Source organism: Oncorhynchus masou, chromosome 15 (assembly GCF_036934945.1).
Source record: "Oncorhynchus masou masou isolate Uvic2021 chromosome 15, UVic_Omas_1.1, whole genome shotgun sequence".
Classification (NCBI taxonomy): Eukaryota; Metazoa; Chordata; class Actinopteri; order Salmoniformes; family Salmonidae; genus Oncorhynchus; species Oncorhynchus masou.
This window is the reverse complement of record NC_088226.1, coordinates 2841579-2863383: the sequence shown is the minus strand read 5'-3', so window position 1 is coordinate 2863383 and position 21805 is coordinate 2841579. Positions and strand designations below refer to the sequence as shown.

At 41.3% G+C, this 21805-nt stretch overlaps 1 protein-coding gene across 1 annotated transcript; it reads right to left on the bottom strand.

Annotated features, from left to right (window-relative positions):
- Positions 1-1207: 1207 nt before the first annotated feature.
- LOC135555328 (uncharacterized) lies at positions 1208-20018 on the bottom strand. The gene is made up of 9 exons (XM_064987668.1): positions 19849-20018; positions 12798-12996; positions 12560-12595; positions 12414-12467; positions 11980-12213; positions 9191-9297; positions 8905-9070; positions 8727-8805; positions 1208-5116 (listed from the first exon to the last, which is right to left on the bottom strand). The coding sequence occupies exons 1-9, from the start codon at positions 19920-19922 to the stop codon at positions 4968-4970; spliced, it is 1098 nt and encodes a 365-aa protein (XP_064843740.1). The 5' UTR covers positions 19923-20018; the 3' UTR covers positions 1208-4967.
- Positions 20019-21805: the final 1787 nt, after the last annotated feature.

Sequence of the window (21805 nt, the reverse complement as noted above, 5' to 3'; positions counted from 1 at the left end):
GTTGTCTAGCAATGTTCAAAAACCAATTTGAGAGCTAGAAGAATTTTGAAAAGAATAAATAGGCAAATGTTGCACAATCCAGGTGTGGAAAGCTTTTAGAGACCTACCCAGAAAGACTCACAGCGGTCTACTGTAGACCCACTTCTTCTCAACTTCGCCTCATGTTAAAATGTGTGTGCCAGAAGCGCCACATCTCTGGAGTCCTTCCATCTTCATCTGAACAGATTTATCCCAGTTTTGTCTAATAAAATGTTAATTACATTGACATTATTATAACCACATTCAGATTGAAGAGTTTTTGTGTGGATACTTATATTAAAGAGTTTACGTTTAGGAAGCAAGTGCCCAACAAACTCAATTTCAGCTCTACCTCCTCAAAGGACAGCCAGTGGAACAAATTATTTGTGCCTTATGTAAAGTTTTGAATGTTCTGAATATACATTTCCTTCCAGGAGAGCTCATAGGTATTCAGTACCTGTAAAACCAGACCGGCCAGCCCTTCCAGAATATGCATGCAGAGGCAGCCAATAAGATGCTGGAGCACATCACTCGAAGAAGATGAGGACTTCAGGGATGGAACAGAGGATGAACTGTTGGTGCTCTGCGGCTCTCTGATATCCCGGAGATAGTATCTGATGACATCACAGCAGAGATGCTTGAGTCTATCCCTGGTGACACTACAGAAGTCCCTGGTGAGGTAGTTGTAAATGCTAGTTCACCATTTCAGGGGTTGTGTTGTTAAACGGGTTGAAGACATGATTAACATTTTATCACAGCACTTAAAACGTACGTAATTACAGGCTGTGGATCAGGATGGCTTCACTGGCATGGCCAACAATGACAAGCTGGCAGAGTACCTGGTAGAGCCACATAGTTCTTCTGGCCCCACTCGGTCAAACCAGCCAGCTTTCACTATAAAATCCTTGTGGAAGCTGAGCCAGCGTGACAAGAACCAGATAGTTTATGCTACCCCTCACCAAGACAGGCTGGTGATTGATTGCATCCAGTCACCAAAAAACAATACCTGTATCCCTGGAGAGGAGATCACAAGGAGATGCACTCTGGGAAGCGGGGGTTAATATGCCCAGTGGGCTGACCACTGCCATGTGGTAGTGTCACGAGAATGTTCAATCCCAATGATGATAGCTAAACAATTATTTAATTTTTGACCAATCCGAGGTTTATAAGAACCTGGGTTTAATAATAATTAGGCAAAGACTCAACTTCTGCAAAAGGTCCGTAAGGTTTATTCAGAGAATGTTCTAAAGTCCGAAATGCAAAGACATGTCATTTTATAACTCTCACCCCCACCTACTTACACACACACACACACACACACACAGAGTTGATCACTTTTCTACCCGCCTTGGCAGTTTCTCTCCGTTCCTTTCCTCCCCAGATAAGAGGGACCTTGGAAGGAGCCTCTTTCCTGTTGTTCTTTGTTCTCTCAACTCTCACACCACTACACAGCAACACAATGATCTAGTCACACATATTATGGAATTATGACTAACACATTTCAATGATTTCAGGGTGGAATCCTTTAGTCATTACTTTAAACACATTCCCTTATCAGGTTTATTTTACCTTTATTTAACCAGGCAAGTCAGTTAAGAACAAATTCTTATTTTCAATGACGGCCTAGGAACAGTGGGTTAACTGCCTGTTCAGGGGCAGAACGACAGATTTGTACCTTGTCAGTGCGGGGGTTTGAACTTGCAACCTTCTGGTCACTAGTCCAACGCTCTAACCACTAGGCTACCGACCGTGTTCACCTAGTCCTCAGAAGATGGGGAAGGCAGCTCGGACAAGGGACTCCAAGAAGATCAGACAGCGTGTGGTGACAAATACTGCAGTTGTATGAAGTGAACCAGAATACCTGAGTGCAGTGGCACAACAGCAGGTAGAAGACTCAGGATGTGTCAGTGCTCCTCCAGGGCATTCAGCTCCCTCACCCATGCCCATAAGCCACAGAGCCTCTGCAACCTGCAAAAACCTGCCCTGCTGCCCCTCAATACAACCAAGAAGAGCATGTATAACAGCTATCCAAAACACAGCAGGGCAGGCAAAACTAAACACGCACAGCACCGGCTGGACCACTTCCAATCATGCACAGATGCAGCTATTCGCCGAAGCGCCAGCTGTCTGTAGCCCCGGATGTCTGTGGCACCAGTAGTGGTGGACTGGTCCAGCCCTGAACTGCCCTGGACAGTGCTTTGTGCCATTTGTTTCCCATGTGACGTTCCAGACAACACCGGCACCCACAGCAGCTTCATCCGTAACCCTACTCCCCGACACAAAACAAGCTTACAAAAGGACTTAGAGGCAATATATAGACAAAAAAAATGGGCAGTTCAATAACAAGCAGACAGGCACTGCCTTTATAAAATACTATTGTGTTGGCCATGGCTTGGGTTTGTTTATTGTAGCTTTTGCTGGATTTTTAAACTTCCCTTGTTTTGAGAATATTTCTTAAATTGTACATTTGGTTAAAACTCCACCTGCATGCGCCACAATAACAAGAGACACCCATAATAAATACATTATAAAGCATACACGTCTTTGCATTTAACAAATAACTCAATTCCATGTGGTTCGTATTCCAGCCTTTGATGAGAGCCATGAGAAATATTTGCAAGTGGGTAAAAATATTTGAATACGATCACTGTTTAAATCAAAAGGGATGCTTTAAAAAAAAAAGCTTTCCAACATGTTTGATCATGGAATTAGTAAGAAAGTTAATTTTTGGACCTGAATGCCAAGGAGATCAAAGTTGACCCGGTTAAAGAAGCTATACGTAATATTTTTGCATTGAAATTCAGAAAATGTCCCTTGTATAGCTGCAGAGCAGTTGAATGATAGTTTTATTTTTTTCAAGCCATAGTGTTCAGAATCATTGTACCATTAAATAGCTTTTCAATAAACTAAAAAATAAAAGTATTTTCAGCTGGTGGATGAACTGAAAATAAAAGACAAGCACGAGTTGCTATTTCAGTAGATATTTCATTTTTTTCTTTCACGAAATTATAAAATACACTGAACAAATTTTTTTTTTTAAATGCAAAGTTTTGGTCCCATTCTTCATGAGCTGAAATAAAATATCCTAGAATTGTTTGCAATTTTGTCATACAACACAATGCCACAGATGTCTCAAGTTGAGGGAGCGTGCAATTGGCACGCTTGACTGCAGGAATGTCCACCAGAGCGGTTTCCAGATAATTGAAAGTACATTACTCTACCATAAGCAGCTCCTAACGTTGTTTTAGATATTTTGGCACTACGTCCAACTGGCCTTACAACTGTAGACCACGTGTAAACAGTATGTCTGTAAAAAAGGCCTTTTGTGGGTAAAAATGCATTCTGACCCATGGCTGCACCCCTGCCCAGTCAAGTGGAGTGAAATCCATAGATTAGGACCTAAATCATTTATTTAAAAATTGATTGATTTCCTTATATTAACTGTAACTCAGTAAAATCTTTGAAATGTTGTTTATATTTTGGTTCAGTATGCGTATGAGGTTTTGTTCAAATCAAAAGGGTTGCTGTTAAAAAGTGATTAAATTAAAAACGGATTTACCCATGTCAGACATCAGTGACCGTGCTCCCACCAGCATGGCTGCTCCCATGCCCCCAACTGGAATTATAATATGGCCTCAAGAGTGCTTAGTATGGTACATATGATTAAAATAGCAAGAAATGCATTTGTCTTCATGTCCTTTGTAATCAAGATCAAGTAAGGTCTGAACACCGATTATGAGACAGCCTACAGGAAGGTCAGAGACCTGGCAGTGTGGTGCCAGGACAACCTCTCCCTTAACGTCAGCAAGACAAAATTGATGATAGTGGACTACAGGAAACAGTGGGCTGAGCACACCCCCATTCACATCTAGAGGAGCAGGTTGAGAGCTACTAGTTCTTCGTTGTACAACTCACTAAGGACCTATCACGATTCAAAGACATCACAGTTGTGAAGAGAGCATGATAATGCCTCCCCCCCCCGCAGGAGGCTTGGCATGGGCGCTCAGATCTTTAAAAAGTTCTACAGCTGCACCATTGAGAGCATCTTGACTGGCTGCATCAGCTCTTGGTATGGCAACTACTTGGCATCCGACCACAAGGCGCTACAGAGGGTAGTGTGTACAGCCCAGTACATCACTGGGGCCAAGCTCCATGCTACACAGACCCTCTACACCAGACGGTGTAAGAGGGAGGCCTTAAAAATGGTCAAAGACTTCAGCCACCCAAGTCATAGACTTCCCTCTGCTACCGCGTGGCAAGCGTGACCGGAGCGACAAGTCTGGGACCAAAAAGCAACTTAACAGCTTCTACCCCCAAACCACAAGACTGCTGAACAGCTAATCAAATTGCTACCCCGACGATTTACATTGACCCCCCTTTTTGCACTGGCTCTATGCACTCACTGGACTCTACCCACACATTGACACATACTACACTGACACTCCAACACACACACACAGCACAGCTGCCACTCTGTTAATGATCTATCCTTATTGCCTAGTCATTTTTACCCCCACATATTACCTCAACTACCACGTACCCTACACATTGAACTCCATACTGTTACTCCTTGTATAGATCCTGGTTGTTGTTACTTTATTTTTACCGTTTCCTTTCTTAAGTAAGCATTTCACAGTACACCCTACACCTGTTGAATTCAGCACTTGACAAATACAATTTGATTTCAAAATAAAGCAATTGCTTTTAGGGATCACCTTATCATTAATCAATCATCTATGCATGATGTTTTGGCTGATTGAATTGATGCAGGTGGTACATAAATTCCTGACCCACACTGATGTCTCTGCTAACAATCTTGAAACAGTGCACCAGCCAAACATTGAACCGAAGTGTTTTTCAACAAAATGAAGACACCTTAGAAAACCAAAATAACCTATTCCCCAAAAATATGGCAGCATGACTGATAGAGCACTGATCCAATAAATGATTCAGGTTTCCATGGCATGATGATCTTCAGAGGATGGTTCACTGTTGGGGTTACCGTCTGTGTTACTCTCTGTGTTGCTCCTAAAAAAGGAGACCCTTGTAACTGTGCTCTTTCCAGCCGTTTCCTTCCCAGATTCAATGCCAACCATGCCTGTAATAACAAATGCACATAAACACAATATGACCAACAAATTGCAACGTAACAATTACAATAAAATGTAGAACAGTTAACACGCTATGTAATACACTAAGTATTCACTTAATTCAAAAGATATGTTGAGACCAAGTTATTCTCAAACATCTTTTGAAAAGTCTGAAGAGGTAAAACTGTATCTAGTGAACTGAAGGGATAGCTGGGAACGGCACAAACTCAACCTTGGCTGGGAACCATACCATTCTACCTATTCTGTCGAAGCAAGAATTCTGGATCAAAAGGCGCTTAGTGGCATTTTTAAAGGCCACATCTTGGCCGTGTAGATACATTTTCGCATATAAATCAATTTCCTGCAACCTAAAGAATTTAGCCATGGCTAATGCAGTGCTAAATTAATTGTTTTGGGCATTTTCAATTCTCCCAGTAGTTCAAAAATATATAAACATAAACTAAAAAATAAAGAAACGTTCTCACCATCAACCAAGTTTATTTTCAGCAAACTTAACATATGTAAATATTTGTATTAACAAGATTCAACGACTGAGAAACTGAACAATTTCCACAGACATGTGATTAACAGAAGGGGGGGGGGTCAAATCTAAAGTAACATTCAGCATCTGGTGTGGTCACCAGCTGCATTAAGTACTGCAGTGCATCTCCTCCTCATGTACTGCACCAGATTTGCCAGTTCTTGCTGTGAGATGTTACCCCACTCTTCCACCAAGGACACCGCAAGTTCCCAGACATTATTACAGGGAATGGCCCTAGCCCTCACCCTCCGATCCAAAAGGTCCCAGACACACTCAATGGGATTGAGATCCAGGCTATTCGCTGGCCATGGCAGAACACTGACATTCCCGTCTTGCAGGAAATCACACACAGAACGAGCAGTATGGCTGGTGGCATTGTCATGCCGGAGGGTCATGTCAGGATGAGCCTGCAGGAAGGGTACCACATGAGGGAGAAGGATGTCTTCCCTGGAACGCACAGCGTTGCCTGCATGACAACAAGCTCAGTCCGATGATGCTGTGACACACAAACCCCAGACCATGACGGACCCTCCACCTCCAAATTGATCCCTCTCCAGAGTACAGGCCTCGGTGTAACGCTCATTCCTTCAACGATAAACGCAAATCCGACCATCGCCCCTGGAGACACAAAACAACGACTCGTCAGTGAAGAGCACTTTTTGCCAGTCCTGTCTGGTCCAGCGACGGTGGGTTTGTGCCCATAGGCGACATTGTTGCTGGTGATGTAAGGCAGGTCCTCACCAAACAGCCCCCTGCCTACAAAAGCCCTCAGTCCAGCCTCTCTCAGCCTATTGCGGACAGTCTGAGCCCTGATGGAGGGATTGTGCGTTCCTGGTGTAACTCAGGCAGTTGTTGCCATCCTGTACCTGTCCCGCAGGTGTGATGTTCGGATGTACCGGTCCTGTGCAGGTGTTGTTACACGTGGTCGGCCACTGCGAGGACGATCAGCTGTCCGTTCTGTCTCCCTGTAGTGCTATCCTAGGCGTCTCACAGTACTGACATTGCAACTTATTGCCCTGGCCACATCTACAGTCCTCATGCCTCCTTGCAGCATGCCTAAGGCACGTTCACTCAGATGAGCAGGGACCCTGGGCATATTTATTTTGGTGTCTTTCAGAGTTAGTAGAAAGGCCTCTTCAGTGTCCTAAGATTTCATAACTGCGACCTTAATTGCCTACCATCTGTAAGCTGTTAGTGTCTTAATGAACATGCACCAGTGGAACGGTTGTTAATTGTTTGTTTCACTGAACAAGCATTGGAAACCGTGTTTAAACCCTTCACAATTAATATCTGTGAAGTTTTAGATTTTCACAAATTCTTTGAAAGTTCATGAAAAAGGGACCTCTTTTTTTGTTGAGTTTATATAGATAATATTTTCTACATTCTTTGAATCTGGTTTTAGAGTCGTTTAAGTTAAGAACAGAAAACGTTTTCAAACACAAAAAAACAGTGTTAAAAATAATTTTAAAAAGACCCATCTTGGCAATGTAGATATTTCTTTAAAATATAGATATATATTTCTCTCTATCTATACACTGTACCAGTCAAAAGTTTGGCTTTACTTTTACTACTTTCTAGAGTAATAGTGAAGACATCAAAACTATGAAATAACACATGGAATCATGTAGTAACCAACAAAAAGTGTTAAGCAAATCAAAATATATTTTACATTTGAGATTCTTCAAAGTAGCCACCCTTTGCCTTGATGACAGCTTTGCATACTCTTGGCATTTTCTCAACCAGCTTCATGAGGTATTCACCTGGAATGCATTTCAATTAACAGGTGTGCCTTGTTAAAATGTAATTTGTGGAATTTCCTTCTTAATGAGTTCGAGCCAATCAGTTTTAGGGGTGGTACACAGAAGATTCTGTAAAATACCAAGTCCATATTATGACAAGAACAACTCAAATAAGCTAAGAGAAATGACAGTCCATCATTATGTTAAGACATGAAGGTCAGTCAATCTGGAAAATGTCAAGAACTTGAGGTTTCTTCAAGTGCAGTCACAAAAACCATCAAGCTCTATGATGAAACTGGCTCTCATGAGGACCGCCACAGGAAAAGACAACCCAGAGTTACCTCTGCTGCAGAGGATAGGTTTATTAAGCGTTACCAGCCTCAGAAATTGCAGCCCAAATAAATGCTTCAGAGCTCAAGTAACAGACACATTTCAACATCAACTGTTCAGAGGAGACTGCGTCAAGCAGGACTTCAAGGTCGAATTTCTGTGGAGAAACCACTATTGAAAGTGCACCAATAAGAAGAGACTTGCTTGGGCCAAGAAACACGAGCAATGGACATTCGACCGGTGGAAATCTGTCCTTTGGTTTGATGTGTCCAAATTGGAGATTTTATTTTCCAACCGCCGTATCTTTATGAGACGCAGAGTAGGTGAATGGATGATCTCTGCATGTGTGGTTCCCACCGTGAAGCATGGAGGTGTGATGGTGTGGGGTGCTTTGCTGGTAACACTGTCAGTGATATATTTAGAATTCAAGGCACACTTAACCAGCATGGCTACCACAGCACTCTGCAGTGATATGCCATCCCATCTGGTTTTAAATTGGTGGGACTATCATTTGTTTTTCAACAGGACAATGACGCAAAACACACCTCCAGGCAATCACCCAACCTCAATCCAATTGAGATGTTTTGGGATGAGTTGTTCCGCTGAGTGAAAGAAAGCAGCCAACAAGTGCTCAGCATGTGGGAACACCTTCAAGACAGTTGGAAAGGCATTCCTCATAAAGCTGCTTGAGAAAATGCCAGAAGTCTGCAAAGCTGTCAAAGGCAAAGTGTAGCTACATTGAAGAATCTAAAATATAACATGTATTTTGATTTGTTTAACACTTCTTTGGTTACTACATGACTCCATGTGTTATTTAATCATTTTAATGTCTTCACTATTATTCTACAATGTAGGAAATAAAAATAAATAAAAACCCTTGAATGAGTAGGTGTCCAAACTTTTGACTGGTACTATATAAATACATTTCTTACCGTTTGGACTTAAGTGACCCGATAAAGTATTACAATGGCAGAAAAATCCCTGCTATGGTACAGGAATTACACTCACCTTGCGGATCAGTGTCATGCCCACCCTCTTGATTTGACTGGATTGCAAAGGAACTCTCTCTGAGTTCTGCAGGACTGAACTGTAGGAAATATAAAAAGGACAGGCAGAAACACACCCATTCAATTGAAATGCAATCCATTATGATAAGAGTTCAGCTATAACTAAAAAGTAAACTTACAGACAGATCCCTAGGGGTGGTGACCGGCTGTGGTCCTTTGCAGCACAGCAGAGAGAAAGGTCTCTGCTTGGTCTTGGGGTGCTCCTTGAAACACAGGCTGAACACCTTTGCAGGGAGGCAGACATCCCAGTTGTATGGATGGTCATTCACAAGATCAGACACCATCCTGTTGGTGTTAAGGTCACCATGGTCAAATATGAAATTAAACACCATTTTTTAAAATATATATAATTTTACCTTTTTTAACTAGCCAAGTCATAGAAAGAAATGTATCTAAAACACAAACCTGCTGATCAGGGTTTGTGTGGTCAGATCCAGTGATCCAACTTGCCGATGACGGTATAAGAGAGAGAACCCACTCAGCTTCAGAAGACTCTTCAAAGCAACGTTGATCTGAAACATGAATAAATGGAAACAGCTCATGGTGGTTTAATGAACCGCTTCTGACTTATTGACCTCTACCGCATATATGAACCAACATCAAAGTTGTACTTCTGCAAGGTACACTACATGACCAACAGTATGTGGACACCAGCTTGTCAAACATTTCCTTCCAAAATCATGGGCATTAATATGGAGTTGGTCCCCCTTTGCTGCTATAACAGCCTCCACTCTCCTGGGAAGGCTTTGGACTAATGTTGGAACATTTCTGCAGGAATTTGCTTCCATTCAGCCACAAGAACAGTAGTGAAGTCATGGACAGATGTTAGGCGATTATGCCTGGCTTGCAATCTGCTTTCCAAATGTGTTTGATGGGTTTGAGGTCAGGGCTCTGTGCAGGCTAGTCAAGTTCTTTGCACTGATCTCAAAAAAACATTTCTGTATGGGCCGTGCTTTGTGCATGGGGGCATTGTCATGCTGAAACAGGAAAGGGCCTTCCCCAAACTGTTGCCACGAAGTTGGAAGCACAGAATCGTACAGAACGTCATTGTATGCTGTAGCATTAAGATTTCCCTTCGGAAACTAAGGGACCGAGCCAGAACCATAAAAAATAAATAATAAACAGGCCAAGACCATTATTCCTCCTCCATCACCAAACTTCACGGTTGGCACTATAACAAAACCAGATTTGTCCGTCAGATGGTGTACCGTGACTCGTCACTCCAGAGAACACATCTCAATTGCTTCAGGGTCCATGCTTTACACCACTCCAGCCGACGATTGGCATTGCGGCTGCCTGGCCATGGAAACCCATTTCATGAAGCTCCTGACAAAAAGTTTTTGTGCTGATGTTGCTTCCAAAGGCAGTAACTCCACAATAACAGCACTAGCAGTTGACCGGGGCAGCTCTAGAGCGGGGGAGAAATTTGACAAACTGATTTGTTGGAAAGGTGGCATCTTATGACAGTGCCACATTGAAAGTCACTGAGCTCTTCAGTAAGGCCATGTCTGTGTGTTCAATTTTATACACCTGTCAGCAACGGGAATGCCTGAAATAGCCAAATCCACTAATTTGAAGGCGTGTCCACATACCTGTTACACATACGCTATATACACTGCTCAAAAGAATAAAGGGAACACTAAAATAACATCCTAGATCTGAATGAATGAAATATTCTTATTAAATACTTTTTTCTTTACATAGTTTAATGTGCTGACAACAAAATCACACAAATTATCAATGGGAATCAAATTTATCAACCCATGGAGGTCTGAATTTGGAGTCACACTCAAAATTAAAGTGGAAAACCACACTACAGGCTGATCCAACTTTGATGTAATGTCCTTAAAACAAGTCAAAATGAGGCTCAGTAGTGTGTGTGGCCTCCATGTGCCTGTATGACCTCCCTACAACACCTGGGCATGCTCCTGATAAGGTGGCAGATGTTCTCCTGAGGGATCTCCTCCCAGACCTGGACTAAAGCATCCGCCAACTCCTGGACAGTCTGTGGTGCAACGTGGTGTTGGTGGATGGAGCGAGACACGACGTCCCAGATGTGCTCAATTGGATTCAGGTCTGGGGAACGGGCGGGCCAGTCCATAGCATCAATGCATCCATCTTGCAGGAACTGCTGACACACTCCAGCCACATGAGGTCCAGCTTTAGGAGGAACCCAGGGCCAACAGCACCAGCATATGGTCTCACAAGGGGTCTGAGGATCTCATCTCGGTACCTAATGGCAGTCAGGCTACCTCTGGCGAGCACATGGAGGGCTGTGCGGCCCCCCAAAGAAATGCCACCCCACACCATGACTGACCCACTGCCAAACCGGTCATGCTGGAGGATGTTGCAGGCAGCAGAACGTTCTCCACGGTGTCTCCAGACTGTCACATGTGCTCAGTGTGAACCTGCTTTCATCTGTGAAGAGCACAGGGCGCCAGTGGCAAATTTGCCAATCTTTGTGTTCTCTGGCAAATGCCAAATGTCCTGCATGGTGTTGGGCTGTAAGCACAACCCCCACCTGTGGACGTTGGGCCCTCATACCACCCTCATGGAGTCTGTTTCTAACCGTTTGAGCAGACACATGCACATTTGTGGCCTGCTGGAGGTAATTTTGCAGGGCTCTGGCAGTGCTCCTCCTGCTCCTCCTTGCACAAAGGCGGAGGTAGCGGTCCTGCTGCTGGGTTGTTGCCCTCCTACACGTCTCCTGATGTACTGGCCTGTCTCCTGGTAGCGCCTCCATGCTCTGGACACTACGTTGACAAACACCGCAAACCTTCTTGCCACAGCTCGCATTGATGTGCCATCCTGGATGAGCTGCACTACCTGAGCCACTTGTGTGGGTTGTAGACTACATCTCATGCTACCTCTAGAGTGAAAGCACCGCCAGCATTCAAAAGTGACCAAAACATCAGCCAGGAAGCATAGGAACTGAGAAGTGGTCTGGTCCCCACCTGCAGAACCACTCCTTTATTGGGGGTGTCTTGCTAATTGCCTATAATTTCCACCTGTTGTCTATTCCATTTGCACAACAGCATGTGCAATTTATTGTCAATCAGTGTTGCTTCCTAAGTGGACAGTTTGATTTCCCAGAAGTGTGATTGACTTGGAGTTACATTGTGTTGTTTAAGTGTTCCCTTTATTTTTTTGAGCCGTGTATATATAAAAGCATGATGTGACAAAATATATCTCACCTTACTGGTAAAGTTCTTCTTCAGTCGAACAAGGATTCCAAAAGGGAAGCCAAAGTGAGAGATGACTTCTGCTACATGTTGTGCTACCTCAGTAGAGCTACAACCTCTCAGGGGGAAGGCCTCCACCCATTTGGAGTAGAAGTCTGTCAAGGTCAGAACGTACTGGTGTCCGTTCAATGTCAAGGGTAGCGGCCCTCTGATGTCTATAACCAGCCACTCCCATGCGTCTTTGATCTGGGTAAGAACGGAAGACAATATATAGTATTGTTTTAATGACACTTAAACATGTTCATCAGACCTTTCTTGGTTTTAGATCCAGAGGTTAACTGTCACAATCGCATTAGAAAAAGACATGCCAATGAATCAATGAGCAACTTGGAGGCTCTATCCCTAACCCTGTATTAGAGACTGAATGTTTACACATCCTTCATTACCTCTATTATGTGCTTGAGGAGTGGAAGTTGGAACTCCATGTTCTCACATGCCACCTGAAAATGAAGTGTATCGTTGATATTTTTTTTGCATCAGTTATTGGCATATAGCATAAGCTTTTGGTTGTTCTTGCGAGTAAACAACTTACCTTCGGGGAAACATCTTTGACTGCCCAGGTAATACTCTGTAAAGATCAATATGGTGAAAATATGAAAAAGTCTGCTTCGAGCAAAACTCCAGGAAATAATCCCTGTACATCTGGCAAAGCAATAGCGTTGCTCAACTCAGCGCCAATGAACATGTGCCAATTGAACCTCAGTTTGCGTAGTACATCAAGGCCGAGTTGAGCAACAAATGAGGAAAAAGTCAGGTTGTATTAAAAGTACCTTCTTTTGAAAGTTTTTTGGATAGTCGAATATAGTCGGGACTGCGTCTGGCGTGAGGCGTTGACGTATGTCCCTCCCGCAAATATACTTGTCTTCAAAGTGAACAGAGCACACACGGTGGTTTTGTTGCGGATTCCACCCTTTACACTTCATATTAATAATCCATTGTTTGCGTCTTTCAGGGTCATTTTTGGGGAATCTGTTACCAAAACATTCATACGTCAAATTGGCATCAGAATTACAGCTATCAAATGAAGAGTAAATCCATGAATGGTTTATGCAACAGATTTCTAAGAGAACAGCATAGCTAAATTCTCCTGCAAACCATTTGTACTAGCTAGTTGAACCAGACCTCTAACACTCAGAAAGCTCAGATTCAAACTCTACAAGTGTTATGTCAATATACATTAGTTTATCATCAAAGAGTTTAGCTGAGCAACTTTCTTCATTTAATCCCGTTACGGCCGGTGTGTACTTCCAAAAAAGTTCTAAATAAAAATGTACAAGCAACCGAAAAAGCACCTCCAATGTAAATCACTCCTTACCGGCACACACAGGTCAAAAGTCTACAACAACTCAATTTGTTTTCCCTTTGGATATTGGTTAATACATTCAGAGTTCTCTCATCAATACCTATTTGACGGAAGGTCCTAGGATGACATATTTAAAATCAGATGACGATAGAGGCCAAGGTACAGCCTTTAAAAAATATATAGATATATGATTTAACGTATTTTGTTTAAGAATGAGCTCAAACATACAAATAATGAATGTTTAATGGCTTCCAATCCACATACTAGAGATTGATAGTCAAGTGTGGTGTTCCCTGACCTCTATTAATCCACATAAAGAAAACATTTTCAATAGCTTCCAGTCCACATGACATACACATCTAAAACCACTCAATAATAGGTCACTGATCTCTCCTCCATAGGAGGGAAATTTAATTTTCCATTTCACTGATTTTCCATGAATATTTCCTCTGGTAGGTCTAATTTTCAATAGCTCACTGTCCATATGAGCTATAGATCTCTAAAGACAAGTGTGGTGGGTTCTTTGACCTGTCTTATAATATTTTCTATTATTATTCCTCCCCTTTGTTTTACTACAAATATTTATCTTATTACAAAATGTGGCTATTATTTCACATACAGATCTACTATTTTTTTCTTTCGTGGTATCCTAATTGGTAGTTACAGTCTTGTCTCATCGCTGCAACTCCCCTACGCACTGCTTCTTGACATACTACTCGCTTAATCCGGAACCCCAAGCACAGATCAAAATCCACAAATAAATTGTCATTTGACCACAAAAATCAACATTTTGCAATGGCCATCTCAGTCTCCGGACTTGAACCCTATGGGTTGAACCCTATGGCACTCCATATTAGAAGTCGACCAATTAAATCGGAATGGCCAATTTCAAGTTTTCATAACAATCGGTAATCAGCATTTTTGGACACCGATCATGGCTGATTAAATTGCACTCCACGAGGAGACTGCGTGGCAGCCTGTTATGCGAGTGCAGCAAGGAGCCAAGGTAAGGTGCTAGCTAGCATTAAACGTACCTTATAAAAAAAATCCATCTTAACTCTACATGGTTGATGATATTACTAGTTTATCGAGCTTGTCCTGTGTTGCATATAATCGATGCGGTGCCTGTTAATTTATCATTGAATCATAGCCTACTCCGCGACACGGGTGATTTAACAAGTGCATTCGCGAAATAAAAAGCGCTGTTGTTGCACCAATATGTACCTAACCATAAACATCAACGCCTTTCTTAAAATCAATACACAAGTATATAATTTTTAAACCTGCATATTTAGTTAATATTGCCTGCTAACATTAATTTATTTTAATTAGGGAAATTGTGTCACTTCTCTTGCGTTCTGTGCAACAGAGTCAGGGTATATGCAGCAGTTTGGGCCGCCTGGCTCGTTGAGAACTGTGAAGACTATTTCTTCCGAACAGATTACCATATTAATGACCTAAGGCTCATATTTGTGTGTTATTATGTTATAATTAAGTCTATGATTTGATATTTGATAGAGCAGTTTGACTGAGTGGTGGTAGGCAGCTGCAGGCTCGTAAGCATTCAGTCAAACAGCACTTTTGTTTGTTTGCCAGCAGCTCTTCGCAATGCTTCAAGTATTGCACCGTTTATGACTTCAAGCCTATCAACTCCCGAGATTAGGCTGGTGTAACCTATGTGAAATGGCTAGCTAGTTAGCAGGGTGCGCGCAAATAACTTTTCAAAGGTCACTCAATCAGACTTGGAGTAGTTGCTTCCAAGGGTTCGCGGTGGGTAACGATGCTTCGAGGGTGGATGTTGTCAATGTGTTCCTGGGTCGAGCCCAGGTAGGGGCGAGGAAGCTATACTGTTACACTGGCAATACTAAAGTGCCTATAAGAACATCCAATAGTAAAAGGTAGAATAAATACAAATGGTATAGAGAGAAATAGTCCTATAATAACTACAACCTAAAACTTCTTACCTGGGAATATTGAAGACTGTTAAAAGGAACCACCAGCTTTCATATGTTCTGAGCAAGGAACTTAAACGTTAGCTTTTTTACATGGCCACATATTGCACTTTTACTTTCTTCTCCAACACTTGGTTTTTGCATTATTTAAACCAAATTGAACATGATTCATTATTTATTTGAGGCTAAATTGATTTTAATAATGTATTATAAAGTTAAAATAAGTGTTCATTCAGTATTGTTGTAATTATCATTATTACAAATAAATAAATAAAAATTGGCCGATTAAGCGGTATCGGCTTTTTTTGGTCCTCCAATAATCGGTTACGGCTTTGAAAAACCATAATCGGTCGACCTCTACTCCATATGCACAGAATTAAGAATAAAGGATCTAGAAAGATTCTGAATGGAAACAAGGTCTAAGACTCCTCCCAACGTGTTCTCCAATCTCATAAATCATCTTAATAAAAAAGCTTAGTGTAGAGTACAGTGTGTCTGTAGAAAATCAAAGGCGAGGAATTTTGAAAATAAAAAGGTGTACCTTTGATAAGAGGCAACAAAGCCACCGCAATGATCTGTAGGTCTGTAGTGCATATGGAAAGTGAGCTATTGAAAATTAGACCCATCACAGGAACTATTCATGTAAAATCAGTGAAATAAAAAATAAAAGAAGCAATTCTGAGTGGTGTAGCCTACTATGGACAACGAGGGAGGTCAGAGACTTACAGTACCAGTCAAAAGTTTGGACACCTACTCATTCATGGGTTTCTTTATTTTTACTACTTTCTAGGGCAATAGCGAAGACATCAACACTATGAAATAACACATATCATGTAGCAACCAAAAAAAAAGTGTTAAACAAATCAAAAAATATCCAAAGTAGCCACCCTTTGGGGCGGCAGGTAGCGTTGGGCCAGTAACTGAAAGGTTGCTGGATCGAATCCCTGAGCTGACAAGGTCAAAATGTGTCGTTCTGCCCCAGAACAAAGTCAGGGATAACACAATGTTCTCCGGTAGGCCGTCATTGTTCGACACCATTCTGTATACTTCTGGCCCTTCTTTGGACACTGTTAACAACCCTCCAGGCAAGCTTCAATGCCATACAACTCTCCTTTTGTGGCCTCCAATTGCTCTTAAATACAAGTAAAACTAAATGCATGCTCTTCAACCGATCGCTACCCGCTCCTACCCGCCTGTCCAACATCACTACTCTGGACGGTTCTGATTTAGAAAACGTGGACAACTACAAATACTTAGGTGTCTGGTTAGACTGTAAACTCTCCTTCCAGACCCATATCAAATATCTCCAATCCAAAAATTAAAAAGCATCTCCAATCCAAAATTAAATCTAGAATTGGCTTCCTATTTTGCAACAAAGCATCCTTCACTCATGCTGCCAAACATACCCTTGTAAAACTGACCATCCTACCAATCCTCGACTTTGGCGATGTCATTTACAAAATAGCCTCCAATACCCTACTCAACAAATTGGATGCAGTCTATCACAGTGCAATCCGTTTTGTCACCAAAGCCCCATATACTACCCACCATTGCGACCTGTACGCTCTCGTTGGCTGGCCCTCGCTTCATACTCGTTGCCAAACCCACTGGCTCCATGTCATCTACAAGACCCTGCTAGGTAAAGTCCCCCCTTATCTCAGCTCGCTGGTCACCATAGCATCTCCCACCTGTAGCACACGCTCCAGCAGGTATATCTCTCTAGTCACCCCCAAAACCAATTCTTTCTTTGGCCGCCTCTCCTTCCAGTTCTCTGCTGCCAATGACTGGAACGAACTACAAAAAGCACTGAAACTGGAAACACTTATCTCCCTCACTAGCTTTAAGCACCAACTGTCAGAGCAGCTCACAGATTACTGCACCTGTACATAGCCCACCTATATTTTAGCCCAAACAACTACCTCTTTCCCTACTGTATTTAATTTATTTATTTTGCTCCTTTGCACCCCATTATTTTTATTTATACTTTGCACATTCTTCCATTGCAAATCTACCATTCCAGTGTTTTACTTGCTATATTGTATTTACTTTGCCACCATGGCCTTTTTTTGCCTTTACCTCCCTTATCTCACCTCATTTGCTCACATCGTATATAGACTTGTTTATACTGTATTATTGACTGTATGTTTGTTTTGCTCCATGTGTAACTCTGTCGTTGTATGTGTCGAACTGCTTTGCTTTATCTTGGCCAGGTCGCAATTGTAAATGAGAACTTCTTCTCAACTTGCCTACCTGGTTAAATAAAGGTGAAATAAAAAAATAAAAAAATTGTAAATAAGAATTAGTTCTTAACTGACTTGTCTAGTTACATTTTTATTTTATTGCCTTGACGTCAGCTTTGCACACTCTTGGCATTCTCTCAACCACCTGGAATGCACTTCCAACAGTCTTGAAGGAGTTCCCACATATGCTGAGCACTTGTTGGACTGCGGAGTGAAGGAAAAGCAGCCAACTTATCCCAAACCACCTCAATTGGGTTCAGGTGATTGTGGAGGCCAGGTCATCTGATGCAGCACTCACTCACTCTCCTTCTTGGTAAAATAGCCCTTACACCTCCAGGCTGTGTGTTTGGTCATTGTTCTGTTGAAAAGACAAATGATAGTCCCACTAAGTGCAAACCTGAATGCTGTGGTAGCCATGCTGGTTAAATGTGCCTTGAATTCTAAATAAATCCCTGACAAGTGTCACCAGCAAAGCACCCCCACACACTTCACAATGGGAACCACACATACGGAGATCTTCCTTTCACCTACTCTGCATCTCACAAAGACATGCTGGTTGGGAACCAAAAATCTCTAATTCTATTGCTCGTGTTTCTTGGCCCAAGCAAGCATCTTCTTATTATTGGTGTCCTTTAGTAATGGGTTCTTTGCAGCAATTCAACCACGAAGGCCTGATTCTCGCAGTCTCCTCTGAACAGTTGATGTTGAGATGTGTCTGTTACTTGAACTCTGAAGCATTTATTTGGGCTGCAATCTGAGGAACTGGGAACTCTAATAAACGTATCCTCTGCAGCAAAGGTAACTCTAGGTCTTCCTTTCCTGTGGCAATCCTCATGAGAGCCAGTTTCATCATGGAGCTTTATGGTTTTTGAGACTGCACTATAAGAAACTTTCAAAGTTCTTCAAGTTGTCCAGATTGACTGACCTTCAATGTCTTAAAGTAATGGACTGTTTTTTCTCTTTGCTTATTTGAGCAGTTCTTGCCATAATATGGACTTGGTATTTTACCAAATAGGGCTATCAAAGGGGAGGAACAAAAAAGTGTAACTTTGATAAGAGAATTGAAGGAAACCACCACCCTTTGTCTGTAGAGCATATGGATAGGAAGGTATTGAAATATGCCAATCAGTGGTAAACTGAAATTCTATTGAATGTAGCATGGAATGGAGGGGTGGGGGGTGGGTCAGTGACTTCACATTGTCGTTTTACATCTTCATTTCACCTGGATTTGAAGGGTTTGAAAAGTACCCTTGTAAATTGGTGAAATATAGCATAGTAGTTAAACTTAACTAATAGAAATATTGGGCAATTCGGCAACTGGAGTCCCTATGCAGTGTGTGTAATCTTCATATTATGGCAAGAACCTCCTGGACGGGAATGCAAACATTGTTTTGCTTACACATGCAATCACCGGCATTGCACTTTTACAACAGTCCTAGACCAGCTGAGCACCAGAAAACAGCATATTGCCTCCTTTTCGGCTCTGTTAAGAGTAAATGTGAAGCATCCGGTTGGCGTTTCCACTCGCTAGCAAATATGGTGATGTTAGATATTACTGCACTGTTGAAGCAAGAAACCCAAGCATTTCGTTACACCCACAATAACATCTGCCTAACATACACACACACACACATATATGGCTTTTGTCAGACAATAGGCAAATTTTGTCATCTGCTGAAACATTTTAATGCCATTCAGTTCTGTTTACAAAATTAAAATCTGTCAAACAGTCGACTACATTTTCTAGACTTTACGCTTCGCTAAAGTTGATAAAAATGGCATTGTTTTGGGGTGCAAGGGCGAATTGAGTTATTGCACAGGTCAGAGTAGGCGTTCCCTAAAATAAATATGCAAATAAATGCTAGAACGTGCCAACAGAATTTCACTCGCTCGTGTTTGGCTCTGCCCACCTCCTTGCTTGTTCTGCCTACTATGATTAATTTACCCACATTGGAAGAGGCTCTGGTCCATCTTGGGTTAGTTATACAAATCTTTGGTTCGACTATTGGTAAAAACAAAGGGTGCACCTTGCTCTCTACCGTTATATGATACTAGATATATCACTCATACTAGGGACCTTCCGTCAGAGACCTAACTTGTTTTTACTTTAGGATATTCGGGGGTTAACTGCGGTTATTATATACTGTTAATATAATCATATTATAACGCTTGCAGACATTGTGAATCGGAGCTTTCTGTTTCACGAGCTACAACAGCTGGTTAGAACTTTAGTATGCGTTTGCCTAAGCTAGCTGCCGTAGTAATTTAGTTAGCTAGGCATCAAACGTGGCTCTCGAGGTAGTTTTAACAGTAGACTAATACTTACCTAAAAAATCCCACACCAGTTTTGGGGCTGCGGTTTTTGCAGTTGTATGCTGAACACAGTGACAGTGTTGGCATTCTTGTCGCTGTGTGACAGGAACAAATATTAACCACGCAGAACTACTAACTAGCTAACCACTCTCTGAGGTGTTGCCAATTATATTTCAGTGAGAATTCTTCTTTGTTGGGGTTTAACGAAGCACTACTTCCAAAACGCTGTATTGCCGCCACCTACTGTGCGGGATGAAAAGTTTTTCTTTTTTTTTTAAATTAAAATAAAAAGATCCCACTGCCCGCCACTGGACTTCCTTTCATCACCATATTTGGTAATGAGTGGAAACGCTAACCGGATGCTTCAAATGTATGCATCTCCTGAAATATCTGGTTCATTGTTCTATCTGCGCACATACTGTACTGTCTTTGACCCAGCCTTTTGCAAGCCTCGGTTTTTTAATATATATATATATATTTTATTAACAACAAATCAATACATAAAGCACATGAGGGAAAACAAGAATACATATATTACAAACAATAGACAATTGAGCTAGGGGGTACAATATCACATTACAATTACACAAGGACCTTAAGGGACATGCATATACTTACAATTCTAACAGCTTTTTTGTTAGTAGAGCATTTAACCGTCTTAAAATACAGTTCAATTTCTTTTTGTAGGGTACGAAAATGTGGTTTTCTGTTTGTAAATTTACATTTGTGTATATGAAATTTGGCCAAAAGAATAATGAAATTAATTACATAAAAATGTTTCCGCTTATTTCTATTGTATGTAAAGAATCCAAACAGTACATCTCTCCACAATAGTGTAAAATCTTCATAAATGTGTTCAATTATAAACCTACTGATGTCTTCCCACAGTTTTCTTACATGCATACAATGCCAAAAAAGATGCAAAACTGTTTCTGGGTGGTCATTACAAAAGGAGAAATTTGAGTCGATGTTTTCCTTAAACTTCTTCATACAGTGGTTGGCAGGATAATATTTATGAATAATTTTAAAGGAAACTTCCTTAATTTTGTTAACAAGTAGGTATGTGTGTGGCAACATTCAAACTTTTTTCCAACAGATATTATCAATAAATCCATTCCAATAAGGCATGACATAAGGTATACATCATCCTGCTGAAACAAGGTTCGTATTGCTCTGTTGTTGAATGGACCAAAAGAGAAACAAATCTTTCCTACTGATGAGTCAACAGGGTCAATAGAAGGTAGGCTCTGAGGGTCAGGTCTTGACACGTTCCTGAATAACAGAGCAACACCTGAGGGAATGGCATCTAAAACAATTGCAAAATCTTCAGGTATTACAGGGACCTTGTAAAGTGATAAGAATTCCTTATAACTGGGTAAAAGACCCTCTGCATTTACCAGTTGGCTCACCAATAGGATATTATTTCGGAACCAATATTCTAAAAACAGAGACGTATTTTTATACAATATATCCCGATTATTCCATAACTAATATCTGTGTGGAGAAAATTGTGTTTATAAATTAAGGACCATGACAAGAAAACCTGCCGATGAAAAGCAGAAAGTTTCACTGAAACGTTGTCAATATTATAATTGCAAAACAACATGAAGTTAAGGCCACCAAAAGTAGAGAAGACATGATGAGGAATAATAGAAGTGGGTCTTCTTAGGAATTGTTTTATCCAATTGATCTTAAAAGTATTATTTAAAGTAGTAAAGTCCAGAAAATTCAGTCCACCATTCTCATAAGTGTTCATTACAACAGTTTTCCTAATGTAATGGGTACGGTTTCTCCAAAGAAAGTTGAAAAGCATCTGGTCAATCTCCTTGCTTATTTTACTGTCAAGATATAAAGATAGACTAACATATGGTGCTCTATAGATACCTTCAGCCTTGGTTATTAGGACTACCTTTTAAAGATAAGTCCCTCTGTAGCCATTGATTTAGTTTCTTCTGGGGTTTTTTAATAAG